This window comes from Mastigoproctus giganteus, chromosome 10 (genome assembly GCF_048544385.1).
Source record: "Mastigoproctus giganteus isolate SK-2022 chromosome 10, ASM4854438v1, whole genome shotgun sequence".
In the NCBI taxonomy this organism is placed as follows: Eukaryota; Metazoa; Arthropoda; class Arachnida; order Uropygi; family Thelyphonidae; genus Mastigoproctus; species Mastigoproctus giganteus.
In genome coordinates, this window is record NC_143584.1 from 48811370 (window position 1) to 48835306 (window position 23937).

At 35.3% G+C, this 23937-nt stretch overlaps 1 protein-coding gene across 6 annotated transcripts in view; it reads left to right on the forward strand.

The window, feature by feature from the left end:
- The window catches only part of LOC150079026 (ELAV-like protein 4), a 193203-nt gene that overhangs the window by 104965 nt on the left and 64301 nt on the right, over positions 1–23937 (forward strand). For all 6 annotated transcript variants that reach the window (XM_090383936.1, XM_090383938.1, XM_090383939.1 and 3 more), the window contains exons 3-4: positions 8177–8280; positions 20596–20749. In XM_090383936.1, coding sequence (XP_090240062.1) covers positions 8177–8280; positions 20596–20749 — 258 coding nt within the window. The remainder of the gene's footprint in view (positions 1–8176; positions 8281–20595; positions 20750–23937) is intronic.

A 23937-nucleotide genomic window follows, 5' to 3' on the forward strand; every position in this document is an offset into this window, starting at 1 on the left:
CTCGGCCACAAGTGTAAGGTTTTTACCGAACCTTCTCTTCTCTCGTACATACAGTGTACAAACTTTATTTATATTAGTTTAACCATTAATGTGTTTTTATCCTTAAACTCCATGGGGGGAGGGATGTACCTTTTTTTTATATTGTGTGAAATTAATCATTTCTTTAGGCATAGGTCTTGAATTCCTATTAACAAAACATCTAAATAAAGGGAAAATTATTAAAAACGAAATATTTACAATTAAATCATTTAACGGAAGGAATGGATTTGTTTTTTTTCCCCTTTAGTATGGAGGGCGAGTCGCCATTTTCCCAAAAAGAGTACTGCAATTATTCCATTATTGCGGTGATTCTCTGGAATGATTGCAGTGCTTCTCCTTCATTTATTAAGAACAGTGCCCTCTCGTTATAAAATAGGCAGTCTGCAATTTTTCCTCTGATTGTTTTGTGTTCCTGTTTGAATCATTGCTTGGTCTTTGAAGTGAGATGGAGCAATTTTGAGGCTCCTTCATTCAATTGTATGAGTCTTATAATCGGCAATTAGGTGAAATACTTCATCAGGTAGCTTAATCAATAGACCTTAGGGCGCCTAAGCATAATATCTAGTTTAAGATATTTCAGTGAGTTGTGTGTTTTTTTTTTTTTTTTTTTACTACTTCTAGTGGAAATTGTTGTCACCTGACTTTCATCAAGCTCCTGGCCCTGGCAGGTATATTTTGTATTATGTGTGAATTGTGTATTGCATATCCCATGTATGCAATACAATAAAGATTTTTTTTTTTTCATTCTTTAATATATTCAAGCAAGCATGTGGTATCATTTTTCAACCAAGGGAATACAAAATGGTAGAGTTGATCTCAGTTGAATTTATGGTCCTGTTAAACTATTATTACATCCATAAAATTAATATAACACTGCGTGACATTAGTTGCCTTAGCGCTTGCTGTAGAAAATCCAGCATTTCATGCAACATGCAGCCTAACAATGCCATTCAAGCTCTGAATTATAATCCTACTTTTAAATATCGTTCCTACTAAGTGGTGTACACTGTAAAAATACCGCAAGCACAATTCCTCTTCGTCCCTACCTGTATCCTCGATATAGTGTTGTAGAATGGATTGCATACGTTTCCCATTTCTACGAGAGGGATGTCTCTATTAAATTCTCTAGACGTTGACTTCTAGTAATTATTGGGCAGTGCTCACACAACCATATTCTTGGGACAGCGTCCCGAGAGGAACCTACATACAATCTGAATTATGGAAGTGTTGTCTGCAGTCGCTTATAGAAGGACTTAACATAAATAACTGAAGACTGCTGTACGAGAGGAGTTCAATAAAGATTTGTATTCACCCAGAAGTACTGGTGATAGAAAATTTTTTTTTTTCTGTATGATACCTTAATTTCTATACAACCGTACGAAATTTTGATTTCGATCTGACAATTCATTTCATTTATTTGCAGCGGTGAATGAAGTGAAACGTTACAATGGATAAAGTGGAATACAGATCCGTGATTCGGTACCTCTTTGCAAGGAAAAATATCCTAAACAATCCACGAGGAAATGGTCGCTGTTTATTGAAAAAAATTGCCCAGATTACAATGTTGATTGTTGTTATGCATTGGTATAAATAATTCAGATGCGGAGAACCAAGTGAACATGATGAAGAAATCTTAGGACACCCAGCAACTTCTGTAACAGAAGAGTGTTGCAAAAATTGAGGCACGAATCCTGGAAGATCGCCGTATGAGCTTCAAAGAACTAGTTGCAGAGATCCAGATTAGTGTATAGTGTGGGGAGCATCATCCATCAATAGTTGCATATGAGAAGTGTTCGTTACATGGATTCCTAGACCTTCTGAACCCCTTACCAGAAGAAGGAAAGGGCATAATGTGTACATGAAATTTTGTCAATGTGGCAAGAAGGGCAAGATTTTATTTATTTATTTTTTCTTCAGGGCTGGTCAGCATGGATGAAACCTGAATCTGTCACTCTGATCCTGTATGTCAAAACAAGCCGACCGGGCTAGCCGGATGGGTAAAGTGCCTGCCTGGCAACCCAAAGGTCGCGGGTTTGGATCAAAGTACTGCAAAAACCTTGGGAGGTGCACTATGGCCACAGAAGCCGATGCTGGTAAGGCAATGCTGTCAGTGTTTTTGGATCACATTGATGAATATTAGTATATTACCTTCAATATATACTGTGATGGCGAAGTATTATTCCAACCTCCTAATAAAGCTACGTGTACTATAAAAGAAAAGACGAACAGGCGCCCACTGTCTAAAGGTGATACACGATAATATCCCTGTGCGTTCTTCGCACGCTGCCGTTGAGGTATGCCCACAAATGTTAGTTTGAAATATTGCTGCATCCTGCTTATTCCCTAGACCTTGCATCCCCTCAGATTTCTTCCTGTTTCCTGCCTTGAAGTCTTTTCTTCGGGGAAATGCTGTTGCTGATGAGGTGATTTCTGCTGCCAAGTCGTAGTTTGAATGACAGGACATTAACAGATTTCTGCAAAACTGGCCTGCGGAAGTGTATTGAGAGGTGGCACAAATGTGTCATTTTTGTGTGGTGACTGTTTAAAAAAAGCTTAATACATTGGTGTTGGTTTCAACCTTATATTGCAACTACGTGTGAATGAATACAAATCTTTTTTTGAAACCCCTCGTACATGATTGTTCCACTGAAAATCTGCTCCCTGTTACAGATTTTGTTTTATTTTTGTTTTAGCCAGTTCTTTTAATTTTCTAAATATTCTAATGGTGTACTCCAAAACGAATCTTTTTCTTTCACTGACTCAACTGAGAAAACACCAAGGAAATAAAGCTGTAGACAGTCTTCAAAAAGTTAATTACAGACCTGTTAGCCTGACTTTTATTAGGAAAAACAAGCGAGTCGCTGGATAAAGCAATGTAGGACCATTAGATGAATGCAGTTATACTTCAGTCTCAGCATAATTTAAGTGGCGATCTTGTCTGATCATTCCGATCGGGGAAACTGTGACGCAGTAACAAAGCAACTGGATGCAAGAAATTCTGATATATAGTTAATTTCTGAAAAGATTTTGATACTGTTGCACATACTATTTCTGTAGAAATAGTACTGTGGTATTAAGGGCAAGCTACTGCCATAGATGAAGGGTGAGTGGGGAACTAGAGTGGTTATCAATGGACCCTGTTCTTTCTGGACTAATGTTATTATTGGAGTGCCCCAGGGTTTAGTGCTGGGACCATTGTTCCTATATTTATTAATGATGTCGAAAAAGTTATATCACGCTTAGATCAAATTCGCAGATGATAAAGTTGACAGGGTGGATCATGACAATAATCAGGGTGGGCTGCTGCTGCAACGAGATCTAGACAGATGGGCTGAAAAGTGGCAATTAATATTGACAAATGTAAGGTACTGCACATGGGTAGAAGTGATCTGAGCAGTAATCACAGATTAACGTACCAAGTGTGGTACCGACGCTCAGGGTAGTGAGGAATAAAATTATCCTGGGATAATTTTTGCAGTCAGATATTCACTGAGCAGTGCACACAACTCCAGGACAGCTAATAGGGTTTTATGGCGCACTATTACCATAGAAGCTGATGCGCCAGAAAAATACCCCAAGCAACAACATAGGGTTTTGCTAATGATATACAGGGATTTTGCCAGCGAAGATACGGAAATGATTCCGTCGCATAAGGTAATGGTTAGGTTGCATCTTGAGTGCTGCATATAGGTCTAGAAGCCTCATCTTAAGGAAGATGTGGATCTGTTGGAAGAGGTGCAGAGAAGAGCAACGAGGTTAGTGCGAGGAACGAAATGTCTTACCAGGAAAGTCTCTTCAGTTCTGCAAGCAGTCTGGAGACTAGGTACGCACTTGCGATACCTGATTGAGGAGCCTGAAGCTTTGAATGGATTGATTAAGCTCAATGCTGATGGAATGCTTTCTCTTGCCCCCCCCCCCAACACACACGTACACGAAGAGCCACAAATTCAAATTGAGGATGGATGGTTGCAGAATAAATGTTCGGAAGTTTGCCTTCAGCCAGCGGGTAATTAATTGTTGGAAAAAATTCCATCTGGTGTTCAAGTGGGTAGTTTTAATAAATTCGAAATAGAACTAGACATACTTTTAGAGGGAATGACAAGTGATCTGGGAAGTGTTTTTCTTTTGGTTGATGCTGTTATAAGCTTACTTTTTTTGAATCGCTTGAAGCTGCTAATGCTAAAACGTAAACTTGCATGATAAAATAAATATTACAAGCGTCGCATTTTTCAATTAAGACTGCTTGCTTACTGAAATGAAACTTCACAGTTAGCCTCTCAATACAGTAAAAACCGCCTTCAACGTATATCGTCTTTATCTGCAAATTCTTATTGTGATAAGCATTTTACTTATCGAAATCTCTAATTATTCCGACTAGGGATGGGATAACAATTATTATATGAATTTCATTTTTAATATCTACAGCTTCAGTTCTTCGTTGTCTTATTCGATTACAACGATTATTTTTTTTTTCATTTCTTAGTTGAGTTGGTGGAAAAAAAGAACGAACGATTATGTATTCTGTGCCTGACCTTGCCGTTTCTCAGTTTCTACCTGTACTATTATGTTTTTACTAGTTCGGCCTGACGAAGGTTCTACTTATGGATGTTGATTTTAATAAATTCCGCTCTAGGCATTACTGACAAAGTACAGTTGGTTGTGGAAATGATGCCTGAGCTTACTAAAGATCTTCAGGTAATATCCTCCCAATGAATAAGGTATTGGATTTCAGGAGAAAACATATCCACTAGAGTAGTCATGCAAGATGTGAATGATCTTTCATAAATAAATGAAGGTATTTACCGTGAAAAATATTTATCAAAGTATAGGAAATTAACCTTCAGTCTACACAAGGAAACATTACCTAGAATCATCTCATGAACTATACAAGCACACGTTACTAGCAAGTTGATCGCTAATCTTCATTTGCGAATATCAGTAAGTAGTTTGTCTCCAAGATAATTCATACCAATATCTTAATTCGATCATTTCTTAGGATTCACAATTGCGTCCAGTGTGTCTTCGGGAGTATATTGATCAATTGATAATTAAATAGCACTATGAGCAGATCTTTAAGATGTTATAGACCAGTGATGCGCAACCTCTTTTTTTTCTTTCGAAGGGCCATTTAAAAAAAAAAAAAATAGTCTATATCGGCGGGCCGCAGGATAAGGTAACTGCATATTTCCATACATAACGAAAAATATAAACTTTATATGAAAGTTTAAAATTGTATTTATCAGCTGCATTATAATGTAGATTGGGATATTTGTCCTGAGGGAGGTATTTGTAAAAATTCAATAAATTGAATTTTAATTTTAATTTCAGTACATAAAGTTCAAGTTATAAAAGTACATCATTAGTTCAAGGTGTAAAATTGGTTCAGATTTTTCATACGAGGATTAGTAAATTCTCAAAAGGATCGGTAAAGATGTTGAACGATATTTTTATCTCGCTCAAAGTCCTCAAATTTCTCTGTTCAACTACTGCTGTAGTTCAATGTGATACGGTGTCTGATGTACTCGCTGCTATTTTGCTTATTGTTAAAATATTTTCTGACAATTTGAAAAGCGACAATTTTCTGACAGTTTGAAAAGTGTTGTTATTTGAAAGTTGGGATTGATAAAGCGATAATTTCATTCGAAAAGCTGATACGTCATTGGTAAGTTAGGGTATAAGTTGACCTTTTTTTCTTGAAGTTTCTTATTTAGTTCATTCAAATGACCAGATATGTCGGCCAAGAACGCCAGGTTGCAAACCCAGTTTTCATCCTCAAAGTGATCCACCCTTTGTCCTTTATCAATAAGAAACACTTATTTCTTCGAATAGCGACAAAAACCGTTGCAAAACTTTACCTGTGCTAAGCTAGCTTACCATTTCACTGTAAGTACACAATGTTGCTATATTGTGTACTACACTTGGCGCTTTCGATTTCATCAAGAAACTCATTGAATTGTCTAAGGTTTAACCCTCGTGACTTAATAAAATTTACAACATTTACAATATCTATAACCGCTTTGAATACCCAATAGATTTTGCTGATGAATAATACAGTGATAGTGCATGTGTATTAATTTTGTCTGAAGGCATAAATCTTTCATATGATCAGAAAGAAGAGACAACATACCACTTTTAGAACCAATCATATAGGGTGCACCGTCCGTAGTTATTCTCACAAGTTTAGATAAATCCAAATTATACTGCTTAAGACAAGGAGTCTCTCAACTGAATCTGATCCTTTCACTTGGCCTTTTAACGGATACAATTCTAAATTTTTTTCATATCTTAAAATCGGATGCCCCTTGCACGTACAAAAATAGACGATCGTGCCATTGAAGTGATATTGACTCATCAACAGCAAGCGAAAAGTACTGTTTGAAAGTTTTGGAAAACTTTCTTTTGATATCATTTGAAATATCAGATAGCCGCCTTTCAATTGTGTCCCGGCTTAAACTGATATTTTCAAACTTTTTTGTACAATTTTTGTAAAATAACGTTTTTGAACATTTTGTAAAATATACTCACTTTATACCAAATAATATAACATTGAAAGATAAAGTAATTTTTTTTTTAACAAAATCTCCATTAGAAAAAGGTTTTGATGATTGAACTATTAGCTAAGATATTGTGAAACGTACTTCTAAGGCTTTTTCTTGGATTTCAGAACGCTTTACAAAAATATTTTGCTCAGTTTTCAAGGGATGAAGTATTGTCTTCTCAGTTCTCGAGAATATTTTTCAAATTAGCGTGTTTTTTGTTTTTAAGTGACGTCTTAGATTATACTCACTGGCTTATGTTGATGGCATATCAAACAAATTTTTATTTATTTTTTTTTTGTTCAACGAAATATTTGTCCATTGCTCTTAGAATACACGTTTTTTGCCTTCTATCGTTCGTTTTTATTATTTTTACAGCTATTGATTTCACCGGAATCATTTTACAATTCTAAAATAATAGGTTAACACTGGTGCAGGAAACTAAATTATTTTTAAATAATCATCAATAGTTAGAAATCATATATGAAGCCATACTTCCCATCCGCAATATTTCTTACGTAGCAGGCAACAACTGTGACATGAAAACTGATGTTTAACAACGATTTACGTTACTCGTCAATGCAAGAGAATTCTCTATTTAGTGCAGTACTGGTGGAAACGACACTGACCAGATGTTATGTATTATTAACATGTTTTTTCAGCAACTGTTTATTTTATTACTTTTGATGCTTGAATTTCATGTTTTATGAAAATTTGAAATATTCTTATAGGCTGAGACAGGCTGCAAAAATTTTTAGGTGGGAAGCATGCGGCCCGCGGGTTTGCGCATCACAGCTGTAGACTGTTTTTCAGAGACACGTAAATATTGCTATTGTGCATTGTAATTTCATAATAGTAGTGTTTAAGATGCGCAGGGAGTTTTCAATACGGATATGACAACGGCTGTGATAAACTGGCTTTTCTGTCCCTAGATTAATTCTTATAAATGACATTTTCCGTTAAGATTGGGAATATTAAGCTTTTGAAAGTTTAATTTTGCATGTTGTGCGAGACGTTGGAATTAATAGAAGTAAATCGGAATACCAATCGTCACCCCCTGTTTTTTATGTAAAGGTCAACCATGTCATACACACATCCTAAATGCAGTGTTTTTATTTCTAGTTGCCTAGGTGACCACATGCAGTTTCCTGACACACCCTGGTTGTGGTGTCTATGCCCTGATGAACGTGCACGAAATTAATTGGAGCGTTTCCTATTAAGCCTTTCTGGGGAAGGAAGGAAGTAGGGCTAGAATTGAGGCCAATGCAGAACGATAAAAAAACGAGAAAAAAAATCTCATTTATCTTGCATGTTTAAGAATGTACGACACCAGTTTCTAATATAAACCTCTGACTTAAAACAACATTCATCGAACCCCTGATGTACTTATGTCATGATGTCTAGGGTAGAATCGACGTTTTTTTTTTTTCTGAAAATATGATTGTACTGGAAAAATGCCTTTTTGTATATGTTGTAATAGATACTGCAGGGAAGCGCTTCGCAATGACAGTTGCTGTGACCTTGGCTGTACATATTTTTACCACTGCGCATTCAATGTCTTTTCCGATAAAATCACTACAATTGTCTTTCTTTTCTTTCAGGTCAGAGTCTAGGCTACGGGTTCGTCAATTACGTCCGACCAGAAGACGCCGAGAAGGCTATCAATACTCTGAATGGGCTCAGATTGCAGAATAAGACCATCAAGGTAAGTGTTTTTTTTTTTTTTTTTTTTTTGTTCTGACGCGCCGTGCATACCGTCAGTAATCTTTATCGGATAATTTCTGTCACCTTATCTGCTGCCACCAGGTTTATGCCATATTAATCTAATTTCATTAATTTTGTCATTTTATATGAACGGAAATTTGCATTCTTCCTATGCTTGTATACGGTGTCTGAAAAATCTGGAGTTTCACATTATCTCTATTTTTAAGACCACGCTGAGCAAGAAAATTATGAGAAAGTTCTCAAGGATATTTAATGTATAATTATAGTGATTTTTAAAATTCTCTGGAAACTGACTGACGCAGTGTCGAAATGTTCACATCAACAATCATTAGATATTTTATTTATGAATACAGTTTGAAAACTGTATCGAAAAGCCCTACGTTATGAAAATAGACTGTTGATATTCAAAGTACGCTAACAATGACTTCTTAGAATTGTTGAACTGAAAATCCCTTATGCGTGCATTTAGCTTTAGTTTTAATGTTTCTCGAAACTTTTTGTTAAGAGAAGAAATACTGCAAGCTCACTTTTCTTAAAGTGAAGTAGTTTCTTTCCCCAAATCAAATTTCTTTTTTGTTCCCTCCCCTCATTGAATACAAATGGCAGTTTTCTGTATGAAATAAAGTTAAGTTCCCGCTTATGTCGTTGCCAAACAAATGCTATTAAAACGATATGAGCATCTCTATTTATTATAGATAGCTAGGCAGTTGAATCTTTTTTTTTGCATAAAAAATACCTTGCATCCGAATTAGAGAAATTCTTCTCGCTTATGGAGATGCTTCACCGAAATTGATACGGTTTGGTTATGCTTCGGTTATTACATAATGTAATTCGCATGCAAATTTAGGCACTAATTAAAAGCGCAATGTTCATTCCATTTTATTAATTTAGTAAAGTATAATAACGGGAATACATTTGTTAATTCTGTTTGCCTTTATCAATTGAGCCTTTGACTAAGCATTTTTTTTTTTAACTTTTGAGTTAAGAACTGCATGTTGCATATGCACCAAATTCGATATGGTTCTAAGGAATTGATTTTAATTTTAGCAATTATCTTGTTAAAAATGTTTACTTTTAATTTAAGGCTGCCAATAGAAAATAAGTTTATATTAGTACCTTTTCGTTCTTAGTTATAGATTGAATTATGTTTTAAAAAATAAAGAAAATCGGCCGAAGAAAGTGTAGGAGCAATAGCAGTTTAATGCATACTTTTATATGAAACGAAGTAGCATCGTACGTAATCAGACAAAGACGGTTCAGATGCTGGTCTGAATTTCGTGGACTGTAATTATATTTCCGTGGTGCTGGTTTTTTTATTTTGATATAAACAATTGTAAATATAGCTGAAGCTGTATTTTTGTTTTTGAATTTTCCTTAAGCAAGTGTTATAATATTTTTTTTTTTTTTTTTTTTTTGGGAGGGAAGGCAGATTGTTCTAAGAAACCTACTTAAGTATCCAGTATTTAAGGGAGAACTTCGTAAAGTAAAAAGCTTATATTGGGAACCAAGAACTCTGGCCTTGGCACCAAGGCCTCCGACCATGACTTGAAGTACGATCTTTGGTTGGGAGGTTGCCGTTTGAGGGAGGGAGAATACACATTTTGCCGGTTTAAAGTGAGAAGGGCGGAATTATCTTTAAGATAAATATGCCCTTCTCATTGTGGATTGACAGTATTAAACCAAGTGGATTCCAGTGTTATCAATAAACACTTGGGATAAAGAAATCGAGCAAATACAGTCTGTTTGTTTAATTGTACTGAGATAATTTTAACTTTTTATTCTAAGAATAATTCCATTTTAATATGGAAATGCAATGGACCAAAGGCCGTCCATTGCATAGGGAGTATGCAATGGACCGCCATATTATTAGGGAGTATATAACTGATTTGTGAACACATTTACATCACAATTTTTTGCTCAGAGAGAGAGAGAGAGAGAGAGAGAGAGAGAGAGAGAGAGAGAGAGAGAGAGAGAGAGAGAGAGAGAGAGAAGGCGAGCGCAATAAATTATATTAATATTTCTATAGATTATAGGTTTCATTTCTCTACCTGAAAAAAGATAGTCTGAGGAAAAGAATGAACTTCATTGCTTAAGTGATACTAGTGAATTTTTCTATGGTACTTGTATTGGAATAATACACATAAAATGAAAGAAAAATTATTGTGAATCCATGAAGTAAGTTGTATTGTTAGTCTCTTTGCATCGTTGATCCGCTTGTTTCTCACGACGATTGATGAAGTTATTTTAGGTTTATTCAAGTTCAGATAAATTTCGATCTAAAAATTAGTATTTAGAATAAGTAAATGAAAATACAGGCATTTTTATTGGGATAAGATAATTTTCCCTAAAATTTCCTTTAATGTTATTTCTAAATTAAATGGACAATCTTCTGATTGTAGTTTAATACTCATAGATCCTAGTAGGATAGGAGGCTGCAGTAAGACTAGATATCTTCCCACTTGCAGTAAATATTTCTGTCGATGGCTGTTCGTACGTATATGCTCTTAAAACCTTACGCATCTGAGAAGGTTTGAGTAGTGAAAGAACGTTAAAGCATTTGATTTTGTTCTTACAGAGGGCTTTCGAAGTTGTGGTGTCACTTCCTCACACCCTGAAATATATGAAATTTCTCCCTCGTTTTGAAATGGTGGTTTTATTGCTAATTCGATTTAAAATGATAACGCTTTGGTGGTATGCTTTATTATATAATATTTCTTGGGATATAGCAATAAAACTTTTGAACTGGACATTTTTTTTTTTTTTCAATAATGTGAAACAGTTGGATGCAATAAAGCCACGTTTGATGGAAAATTCAAAATGCTTCTCAATCATGCCAGGTTTACAGAATTACAGATACACAATATTTTCTAGTGAATTACACAAATATCAAAAGTAAATAAATTAACTTTTTCATTTTTGAGCACTCATGGGCCGATTTGAGTACATTTTTCTGGTTTAAAGTGAAAGGGCGGAATCATCTTTAAGATAAATATGCCCTTCTCATTATGGATTGACAGTATTAAACCAAGTGGATTAGAAATCAAGTCATGCAGGATCAGAGGGAACTGGGAAGAATAGCTGCTGGCAAAAGCCATCGAGTCCGTTTGTAAAGCAAAAAAGGTAGCTACTGCTGAAAATGCATTCAGAGAAGCATACTGTGACTATTTCCTGCTGAAAAATCTGAAAAACGAAGAAATTATTCTCACTGAGGAACAAGGGTTACAACCTGTTCGAAGAATTAAACGAATGCAGGAAGTAGATTTGATGTTACTTAAATTCTTATGTGAAATCGTTGCATCTCGCATGAGTGTTTTGTACAGAACTTCTTGTGAAAAGTGGATGTGTTATACTTGCATGCGCCATTTTTACTGATTTATGATAGTGAATTAGGACTCGGAGATTTTTTTTTTTTAAAACTTACTGAAAATGAAGTACTTTCTACTTATTCACGTCCGTTTTTCTCATTTTAGCTCACTTAAAGAAAACTGGCGCTATTGTGTCCCAAATGGATACAATAACAAAACATGGATACTTTTCGGTGTTATTTTTTTGCTAATCAATGTAATAATATAATAATTTCACTGGCAAGCTACACAATAACATACACCCTGACCTTTACAGAGGTCATTCTGCGACCAGGACTATACTTGGCGGAGTTGGGAGAGACCCCCGGAGTCGCATGATAGTAAACACTATACACTAATCAGTATAATAAAAGAAATCCTTTCAATAAGTAATAAACCTAAGGAATTAACCAAAATACATATGAAGAATTTTAAAAATGTGTTCTGTCTCCTTAAATGCAGCTAAATGAAAGTAGCATTGAGTCCCTATACCCTACATCATAGGAACAGTGAATTTGTGTATATAAAGAGGCGAATTATGAAGATATTACGAGACACTCGTAATATCTTCACAATTCGTATTTAAACACTCGTCGACTTTGACTAGGGGTGTGAACGAGAACTTCGAAGCGGTTGATAAAGTAACCACTGTAAAATTAAAGCCCAGTTAAGTGTTTTTTTACTTAATTTAGCGTTTCACTTTTTACAGTTTGGGAAACGTTGGAATAAGGTATTGGTAACCAAAGAAACGTTTCGTCGCTAATAGGAAAGCTCTCCTGTAGAGTTTTCAGGCATTTTGTATGTAAATACAAAATGCGACAAGGCATTGTCTGAATTTTATGAAGAGCCAAATCCAGACCATCTTGAGTGAGTTCAGAGGTCAATTCATATAAAATAGGCCTTTAGGTCAATTTTTTGTTTCAATGGCTTTTGTATAAACTTCGTTTTCCGTATCCCCTTCCAGTCAAAATAATACATGAATATTATTATTCGTTGTAAATAAAGCCTCCCCGTCAAACAGCCAATGGGTTGTAACTTTAATTTGCAATCTCCCACTGACTATGATCTGCTTCTAGCGCATTAAGTAAATTTCTCTTATAAGAAAAAGAATGGAGGAGTCATTTGCATCAATTATTTCCTGTCATGCATGTACAGGTTTGCCGTTTTAAAATAATTTAAATCAGTGTAGCAAATAAACGCATATTTATATCGTTAGATTTGATCCTTGCCGTTTGAACAATAGAAGCATCTGTAAAAGGACGAAGCCTACTTCATTATAGGTTATACGCTAGTTCTATTCATTTGGATCTGCAGTGTCAATTGCGACGCTTCTCGTCATTATGAGGAATTTAATGGGCTCTGATGCCTTCAGTGCCTAAGGTTAACGCTTGTGATCCCACAAGCGCAAACTCACTTCCAGAAATGGGGGTTAGAATAATTATTTCCAGTGGCGAATAGCAACCGGCACGTTTGTTCTCATGGGTATTCTGACTTTAGTCAGCGATGCGTTGAGATACCATGAACTGCGCATGCACAGTTGTTTCTCTTCCAATGTTTCGAATGCAGAAGGTCTTATGGCTGCAGTTCTGATTAATTGTATTATGAAAAGATTCCTATTGCTTCATTGAGACTCGTCTCCCGGAGAGAACGAAAGAATAAATGAACGTCAATTTCAGACTTCTCAAAGTCGCCGGTCATACATTAAAACAGAAACCAGAATTTAATACGGAAAAGACTCCATATTAATCCTCCTCCCCTCTTCCTACCGAAGAACATTCCCGCATCCTGGGCGTCGAAGTACATCTTTTCGGCGCTCGAGTTACGAAAGACAATGCCGTAACCATAGGGTGCAGGGAAGCAAGTTGTAACGGATGTCGTTAATTACTGGTTGCACTGCGTCTCTTGTGTGCACAGCTCCGTATCGGATTGCTTGCCACCCCAAGTAGCAGAAAGTCACGGATGACACTGACATTACTATTCACCATCCTCCACAGCTTGCGCGTATTGTTGGAGCCCGCTTCTAAGGCGACACGCTTGTGACGTTAGTCGGGGGAAGGGAGGACAGAGAAAGAGGGCAGGCAGGTCGTTCTCTGGAAAAGATAACGTTCTACGAAAATAGCGAATGAGGTCTGTCAAAATGGTGGCTCGCATATTTCAAGGGGTCGGATGCACAGCCCCCCAGAGTAGTAAGCATAATTTAGATATGATCAGCAAAGAGTTCTGTGATTTATTCCTGAAAATGTCTCTTCCAAATTTGTGAAGGTTTTGATTACTTCGATTTCTTCATGTAAGACAATCTAGTTCTTTAACTACCAGAATACTGCAACAGCAGCTAATACCTTTTATATGCTAGTCGTGAAGAATAACTGCATTTTACATCGGTTAAGTGATTTTTAATTAAGTGCTAAATTTAAATTGTTTTGAAACTTAAAGAATTTTATTTCATATAACCTAAATTAAAACTAACCCTAGTCATCTTGTGAAATTACATGCGACTCTGAAAATTGTTAGTTGGTTGTTACTTCTAAAGAACGACCTCACTCCCAAGTTTTGTGGGAAGCTTCCAGCGCATTTTAATGTTATGTTTGAAGTTTTGGAATCTTTCGAAAATCATTCAATGTGACTGTACCAATTCCTAACAGATGTATATGAAAGGATTCTTTCAGACTGATACGACGACTTCTGCCTAAGGAAAGGCTGGGACAAACGAACACTTCAAAATGCGCTCCTTTTGAAAACTCGGAGAAAGGGCCTCTTTAGAAGTTTCGTTTCAACTTCTAATGAATAATATGAATATAAACACTGCTGGATTCCCAGGAAGTTGTGGAATTTGCATTGGGTATGCATGATTAAATAGTGCTAGAAGACAAAATAAACGATTGGACATCTCGTCATCGAAACAAATGAACATAGATCGACCAGGTCTTATTTGCATTAGGACTCTGGTTGTCTGCTACAGTAATACCGTGATATGTCGCAGCATTCATGAATCTTTCGTGATACAACTGCTTCTAAAATCAGCGGCTTCTGCTGGTAATAAAGGAAAGCTAATAGAAAGCTTTCCTGCGATTTTCTTATTGGTTCTATTTAATCATGACTAAGAAAAGACTACGCAAACATCAATCGGGATTAGTAAAACGAATATGTTTTCTTTATTTGTAGGTAAATCCTTGAAGAGCGTGTATTTTTTTTATTTACGCTTCCCACTTGAAAGTTTTCATAGCCTAATTAAATTTCAGAATAAACGGAACATTGGTTAATGAACGAACAGCTCGATTCGGTTTAATTTTCTTCCGAATTTCGTTAGAAGTCACGGGCAATTGAACTCTTTGATTTTATCGTGACTGTGGTTTGAGGCCTGTTACTAACTTGAGGGTAGAAATCCTCAGAAGAAATCCATTAAGCCATCAAGAGAATTTCCCAGGTGTCAATGTCGCGGAGGGCCAACATGCTCTGGCGCCAAAGAGGTGTATGGCGTTAAAACAATGTTGTATATGATGATACACTGGGTTAACTCGATGTGATATCATAGCTTAATTTACTACATTCCTGAAAATTTTCTTAAACTTCGCTTCGTACTACATGGTGTGAAGTGAATAGACTTCATCCTTTATCATGTTATTCTGGACGCTGTTTTTCGGAAATGTAATATTTTTCACCATTGTCCCAAATAGGGGAACTAAATTCTTTTGTTGATGTTTCTCATGACTTGATGTTCGCTTTCCGATCTTAACACTTGTTTTGATAATGATAATCCTATCGAAGTAAGTTTCTTAGAAACGAAATTATTTAATCTTATTCAACGTTAAACTTTCATCCACCCGTGAACATTGGTTTTTCAACAAATATTGAAGGCAACCCGGATGTCTAGAATCCCCCACAAGAGGAAAAGAAGACTTTCGTCTAGCTAGTGCCGAACTTAGAATATTTTTCTGCTTGTTAATTTTCCATATTTGAAAAGAACTTGCATCGAAACTAAGTTCAAGGGAACTCGTGGCCTGTCCAGATGACTAGTTTTATCCGATTCATTTAAACCATGCTCAGTGTTTCGCTTATTTTGCATTATGGTGGTTTTATTGTAACCCTGTATAAAATATTAATCTGATCTGGTATCTTTTGCATCGATGTTACCTCAGCAACTGTACCGTGATAGTCAGTCTGATCTCAGTTCCTCTATTTCCTTCCATGAATTTCACAATACTGCTAGTCCTCGTCTGTCATCATTTCTCAAAACAATCTCCAGAGCTTTTTTCTCAAAAAGCGAGAAAATTAATCTACTAGATTTAATTTTTCTCGCATTTTTGCAGTTATTCCATATAAGTTTCCATGCGGCTGCAAAAACAATTATCCTTGCCGATAGCATAGCAGTTTTGCCATAATTGTCTTTCCCCTTTAAACTAAGCTTAAAATGCCTATGTTCGAATTCCCACAACATTCCAGAGTTTTCTGATGAGGGTTGCACGGTCTTTGCCCTTCCCGGAAACCAAAATTTTCGTCCACCAGAATAGACAAACCTGCTTAACCTCCCAATTAACGATCTCCTATATCAATTTGATCATTATAGATTTCTTTGGAATTTTGCGTGTTCCCACTTTACGGAAAATTATATCTTTAGTTAAAGGCCAAAGAAATCCAAGCAGTGCTTGCCATGAAGGCCTGCTTTCTGTGCACATGCTCTTCCTGTGGACAATCTTTTTATTTGCAATTGGTTGCTTTGTTTCCTCTCCTCCGACTCATGAATGCGAAAATGCGTTACGTAACTTCTGAAATAAGGCTGGTGTATTTTTAAGATTGTGTTCTTTTACGCTGAATCTTTAATTTCTGGTGCCTTATCTCTAACTTTGTGGCGCCTCCGTAGCCAGGTGGGCAGGAGCAGCAGTGCGTAGCACACGCTTCTTGATTAGACCGGGGTTCGAGCCCGTGACCACCAAATACGGAGGATGCGGAAAGGTCAGGGAATGACCACCGCATATCCCCGGAGCAATATGGCCTTAGTTGCTAATGCTCCTAAAAACCAAATAATAACAATAACTCTAACTTTGTTAATGTTGATACAATATATTATATTTTTGTGTAAAAGCTGCACTGGCAACCAATTGGAACTGTCTACCCTCTAAAATGTCGAGTAGTAGATTTTGCAGTGAGGGATCTCTTTAACGAAAAATTTTCCGTGATTTTTTTTTTTTTTCCATAAAATTTATTCTTTTTCGCCGCTTTCAATGACTAACTTTTTTTTTAAATTTGTTCATTTAAAGTTTTTGCCATTTTGTTTCCATCATTAGTTTTTATCTTGCTTATTAACTCTGTCTGTGCAGATCCGGTTTTCTCGTGATTGTATAGCGGCTTCGATACTTGTAACTCCTTCGGAAAAGTCTCCAGTTCAATTCCTATCTCGTACAGGAAGAACTCTTTAAGGCTTTTTCTCTACTACGTCCATGCAAAAAAAAACCGGGTTAGAATAAACTCGCTTTACAGAGACTCATTATTTTAGTTACCATGGCGTTTACCCTAACAAATGTAACAACGCGCTCATAAAGTGGAACATTCAGAAGGCTGAGCGATCAACCCTTCATTTCAGCGTACGAAGAGTCGTTGACAAGTTGTTTCCCTGGTTAGTGGTACAATGCTTGGATTTTGCCAGTTGTGTGTTCCAATCATTTACTCCTCTTCTCGTTGCATTTAAGAAATCATTTATTTCTCTTATTAACCTATGGAGCTAAACGTCATAAAATGCTTGCAGGGAGGTCTTGTTTAGGCTGTTCATTTCAAAATCATAAAACTGAATTTTAAGTGTCCTCGGTGAATTTCATCTGAAAGATGATTATAGGCAATTTTAGCTTATGTGGCAGGAGCATAGGGACACACAGGGTTGATGAAGTTTCGATCAGAAGGTAGTTAACTGCTGAAGACCAGCCCTATTGAGTATCACTAAGGAGAATAGAACTTTGTCGAATGGTGCTCTGCATCTTTTATTTGGAAAGATTTCAACAGATTTGTTAGTGATTAAAAGGAATCTTAAGTATGTTGTAAGGAAATGAATCGTAACAACGCTTATAGGAAACAGAGGTGGGGAGTTGGATAGTACTCTACTTGCCATGTGATAGCTAGGAACAAAACTTTTCAAAATATCATTAGATTATGGCAAAATAGCTGGGATAAAGCGGGTCAGGAAGGAAACAGATTCACCTGTAAGGTCGACACTGTTGACCTTAGGCAAAAAAATTGAAATACTTTAATTTTTGTGGAAAGTGACTTATGCCGTTGTGAACAGATTACGTTTGAATGTCCGAATTATTATGATCTGAGGTTTAATCGGAATATGATGGTATTACAGAGGATAACGTTAGTAAACCAGTTTTGCAGTCTTTTAGTGAACTTTGTAAATTTCTGGACAGTTTTTCAAAGGAAGGAAGTTTTATATAGAAGAATGACTGGGCTCTGATAAATTTGAAGGAATTTTATATAGTCAGTTAATTAGGGCATTATGTAAATAGTGTAAAGTGTACGTATATTGTTTAGTTAGGAGTATGTAAAATGTACATAACCATGTGAACAATTGTGAATTGTAAATGATATGTTTTATGTACCCATTAAATTTTGTGTTAGACCTCATATCCATGAGGTCTCCTGAATAATGTTGAAACTTTTTCTAGTAGATTTTTTCATCGATACGTCTTTAATTTAAGTGTATGTAAAGTTTAAACTCTACAATGTTATGCAAATATATAATAACAATGATGTAAGTGCGTATGGACGTCACTACGGAAAGCGCTCTATTGTATAGTTAATTAAATGAACGCAGTATTAGCTAATTTAAATCATAACTTAGACTGTTAGACTGGTTAACTCCAGTTAATATCAACTTTGCTACACAATTGTAATGGGCCAAGACGAGAAGAAAGAATAGCAAATAATGAAGCATCAGAAGTGAAAAATTGCTAATCACGAATTATGATCGGACAGAAATTTAGAATTTGAAAAGACTAAGAAGCTTCAACCATTATGACATTAAAATAAAACTATTTTTTTAAAGTCGGGCATGTAAAAATATTAAAAAAAATATCATGTAAAAAAATTAATCGCAGATTATCCACTTCTCTGAAGTGGATAATCTGCGATATTTTATTGGAAGATGTTAAATCTAAAATATGTTTCGAGGATATTTTCTTAATTATAACTCTCTGTAATCGACTTCGGATCAGGGATCCTGAAAGAGAAATAGGAAAATTTGGGGGGAAAAAGTTAGTTCAAATATATTTTGAGCAGTATCATAAGTAAATTAGTTAAATGTATACTTGTAAATCATTGTACACAGAGAATAACTGCAAAGAGCTGTCCTAATTTGACTCAATATATCTCGAATTATAAAAAAAAAAAAAAAAAACTCAGCCTTGCTAGCTTTTTTGCTGAATTGTTGAAGTGAAATGGTGACAAAATTCTACGGCGTATTGCAATGTTTTATGAAAGTAAAATTTCATTTAGGGCACTAAATCAACCACCGTGTTTTCGGTAGTGATTGGTTAACATTTTTCTGTTGGCAAGATTTGTATATCTGCTTAATTTGGAAATTGGTTAAACAACTGTAATCTCTGATGGTTCCTTTCTGCACGATAAAAGGAAATAAAGTACAATTGCAGTTTTTAATGAAAACATGCAGGAGTAAACTTCAATTGCATTAACACATGGAGATTGGTAGCTTTCCCACACGGCATCGATGCTATACAGAAATGTATCTTTTTAGGGATAATCGAGGCTGACTTTATTGTACTGTTGAAAGTTGAGGATTTGAGGAATGAATTCGAATAGTACTCAAAACAGGAATGCTGAAATTATTGAGCATTCTTCAAATATTCCTTAAATAAGATTGATTTAAAATATTCACAGGACTTTTGTCTATAGGTTACTCGTCTAAAACGTATTATCATACATCATCTTGAAATTTAATGCGGTATATACTTGTAAAAGTATTTTCTTCAAATTGCTTTAATATGTCAACTTTATATTAATGACGAAGCGTATGCTATATTTGATTAATGCTGAAGCCATTATTTATTTACTAGTGATCATTTTTGTAGAGCAGTTGTTAATACGAATTTAGTTTTACAAAGGGCACTGTTAATATTCATTACAGTAATAGTTCAATGTGGGGACTTGGGGACGATGTGGATATTTTCCTGAATTACGGATTTTTTTTTGAAAAAAATGCTACTTAGTTCAATATCACTTTAATGATATTGGAATTAAACAGAATGAAGTTGGTTTACAGAGTTAAGATTCCTAGCCTAACTGTTTTAATTAAGCTACAAAGGGAGCATATATATATATATATTAATAGTTCCCGGTATATACGCTATTGTTAATTCAGTTATTAGGTGGTACAGTAAATTCAAATGAATAATGAAAAGAGCTGACCCTATGGAGGGTATTTTAGTCAAATATATTGCACTCTAGGTTGGCTAGAGTTAAATATTTATGTAGTAATTGTTTTGGTCTTTTTCAATAACAATTCTTGAGGAAAGCTTAATCTGCGCCTCCTAGTTCATTGAGAAAAGTTCTATCTACCTCCTCCCCGCCGAATTCTTGAAACAAACAAAAAAAAAAAAAAAAACATTACTACAATAATCAATCACGTTTTTAACATTTTATAAGATATGCTGCAGTCGGGTTTGTATTTTAAAAATACAAGTCGTTGACGCTATCAGATTTTCGCTGTGAAAATGCAAATTCATTATGACAGGAATACGAAAATCTTAACGTCACTCGAAGTAGTTTTTATTTACTTGGTTTACAGTTTTTATTTCACTAAGTTTTAGTGTCTTAATGACGTCTTGAAGCTCATGTACGTATATTTAGTTTTTCAGGGAACTCACCATGAGGAAGCTTATGTATTTCATGAGTGTATAGTCTTAACTAAAATAGTTCCCTGTACCTTTCTTGTTTTTTTCCCGCAGGTGTCATATGCCCGGCCAAGCAGTGAAGCCATCAAGGGAGCCAACCTATACGTCAGCGGTTTGCCCAAGTCCATGACCCAACAGGACCTCGAAGGTCTATTTTCGCCATTTGGACGTATCATCACATCGCGCATCCTGTGTGACAATATTACCGGTAAGTATCATTCGTTTGGTTTTATAAGCTGCTTAACTTTTTTTAATTTTCACTTGTTAGATTTATCATTTAAATGCATCGGTATTAATGTGATTATAATTTTCTGTGAATACCGAAAGGCCCGAGTCAGTTATTTCATTTATCTTGCATGATAAAGACTTCACCTACCGTCTAGATTCTGTTTAGGCGCTAAAAGATAAAATATAGCGGAAACGTTATTTCAATTTTTATACGTAAACTACGCCTATTATGTTCTAGTATTTATTCGGTGTATAAATCAACTTAGTCGAATCAGTACTTAAATTTCAGTTATACAACTTTTACAATTCTGTATTTCTAAGTGAATACAATACATATTGGTCTCTATTTGGATGCCTCTGTATTAAAGACGGGCATTCTAGTGCTTTTAGCACTGATACTCATCCAAGTAATGTGCATTAACTTTACTTCGTCTCTAGATGGACGGTTTTAATATTGATTTACTTCTCCTGTAGGCAAATTTTGCATTGAGCCTGTGTAGTTCCGGTAACACCTACATAAAATTCGTAAAGTACCCATGTAGATATGAAATGTCAATATTGGTATGACAATTCACTACTTGATAATCGTTAACAGAAATGCATTTACGGATGACCTCCAGCTAATGCACACAATGTGCCCATCGCTTAGGTCGAACTGGAATTCGAGATTTTCCACTTTCGCATTAATGTAAATGTTTCGGTATAAGTGAGATAATTGTGCGGTTAAGATTAGCGTTTCTTCAAAATCGTCGTAAAAGTTTGTATCGTTATCAATAATTGGATGTTCATTAAACATTAAGCTGCAGTTCATTCTGATCAGAAAACTCCTGATACCTGCAAACTGCGTGGATACAATATATATATATATATATATATATATATATTTTTTTTTTTTTGTAACAAGATTAGAGCAGCCTGTTCACATCACATTTGAGGCTCATTATTTTAATCTGTTAAAATGCTAATATTTTAATCAATGAACGCTCCACTTTCTGCTACCACAAGACCAATCCTGTCTCGATGTTAATTAGACTAATAACGGCCTTATTTGAGGACCATTGTTAGCATTATTTATCCAAGGAATTTCAACTCATTTTCATGAGTGCTTAAGGGGAAAAATTGTTCTCTCGGACATGAATAAATTAAAAACACACACTCAATACCCCAATTGAATATGTGGATTTATCGGTGAGTTCTATAATCGAATAACAGCGCGATCGACTATTTGCGATATATTGCCGATCTCACAAGGCGCAAAGTGCCTAGTTAAATCGGCAAAAGGCATCCATATGAGGAAAGACTTCGAATATGTGGACTGCAGAGCTTGGTAACTAGACACATAGCTTTCATTGATGTGTATAAGGCTTAGAGGTAAAACTAAAATGGAGTTGAAACTTTCCTTGTTATAAACGATTCCAGAACTTAAGGGCTATAAATTCAAATTACGGGGGTGTGGTGTTGGATAATTGAAGGACGTTTTCTTTTTAGCCAGTTAATTATTGGAATAATTTGTCTCCATGGGTAGTTGAGGCTGACAGCTTGGGGGAAATCCAAACTCAAGTTGATAGATACCTACGTGAGGAGTCAAATAGGTGGCTTATTATTATTGTTTGGTTCAGCAAAAGTCCAGTACTTCTTTGCACAGTATAACTAATACAAATTTATCCTGTAAGTATTTTACAAAGATTCATGAATTGTGACAATTTTTAAAACTGTCGAAAAAAGCTCAGAAGTGATAACTGTTTTAGTTATATCAGTCTACCATTAGCAAACTTTATGGTAAATAAGATAAAATTGCGAGACGTTGATCAAATGAAGCTAGTGACTGCCAAATAGTGATGTTATTCTTGATTGGAGCGTGTTTGGTTGTCACTGTTGCAGAGTTGGAAACTGTTGAATTTCCGCTGTTTTCTCTCGGTAATGGACCGCAATAGCTAATTTTTTGTTGGTGTCTCCAAGTATGAAAGTTGTCTGACTAATAAAACTTTTAGGACAGAAAGCTTCAACGAAACATGCAAACTATGACATTGTCAGTGTAGTTGCATCGCTACTATGTAGTTAATTTTTTTTTTTTAAGACAAACCGAAGTTTACATTAGGCTAAAGTGACCAGATCCTTAGTATTCCAATGCGGACATTGTGGGGAAAGAATTTTACAGCTCCCTAGAAACAATATAATATACACAGTTTTTAAAATTTATTTTTTTTATTTATAAAAAAATATTCACATACTTTATATATATAAAAAATTTTTTTTTCCTCCCACAGAGCGGCTGAAATTCAGTATAGGTACCCCTCATGTTGTATAGTCAAGTTGAGTGATTGAGACCCACTAATATTCGTAAAATCGGACAAATGCTAACTTCTTGTGATTTTCTCTTGAAGAGAATCTGTCTTCATTTTGAATTTAAAACGATGTTTGACCAAATAAAAATAGGATAATAAATCTAATGTATAGAATATTAAAATTTTGGAATATATTTTAAGTCAGGAAAGTTATCCCTCCTGTTACGCTACATGACGAACAGAAGGTCGCGTGAAGGACATGAACTGAGAAAAATAGTTTTTAGAAGAAAAGAAAACACTTATTAGAGGGGTCATGTTTTTAATCGACTTTCATTTTTGTTTAGTGAAAAATGGTAAGGTATTTTTCTGTGAAATAATACTACTAATAAAAAATACGTCTTTTAACAATAAAACAGGAGAAATTAAATAATATAAATAAATATATTTTTCCGCTGAATGAATTTTTCATTATTTGCTATTTCTTCGTAAAATTGTTCACAAGAATTAGCAAAATTGCACTTGTAGTATTGCTTTCAGCGTTTCTACGGTTTTTTTTTTTTTTTTTTTGTTGACGTCCACAACTTTTTTAACTACCGAAAAAATCTTTCCGTTGTGTGATTGGTTCCCGGAAAACATAATTCAAATGATTTGCATTGCCATTAAGTATGGAGGCTACATGTCAAATCCGAGCTATTTTACGGGACAGTTTGCTATGCGGGACAAACGATTGAAATCCGGGACGACTGGTCATTTTACATTAGGCATACGTTATTGTAAATCGCACATTGAGAAATTGTTTACTAGTTGCCTTTCTTTTGTATTCTTATACTTCGAATAAGTTACACTTCCTCGTTATAGAAGTCTGTTATTGCTTATTCTCGGT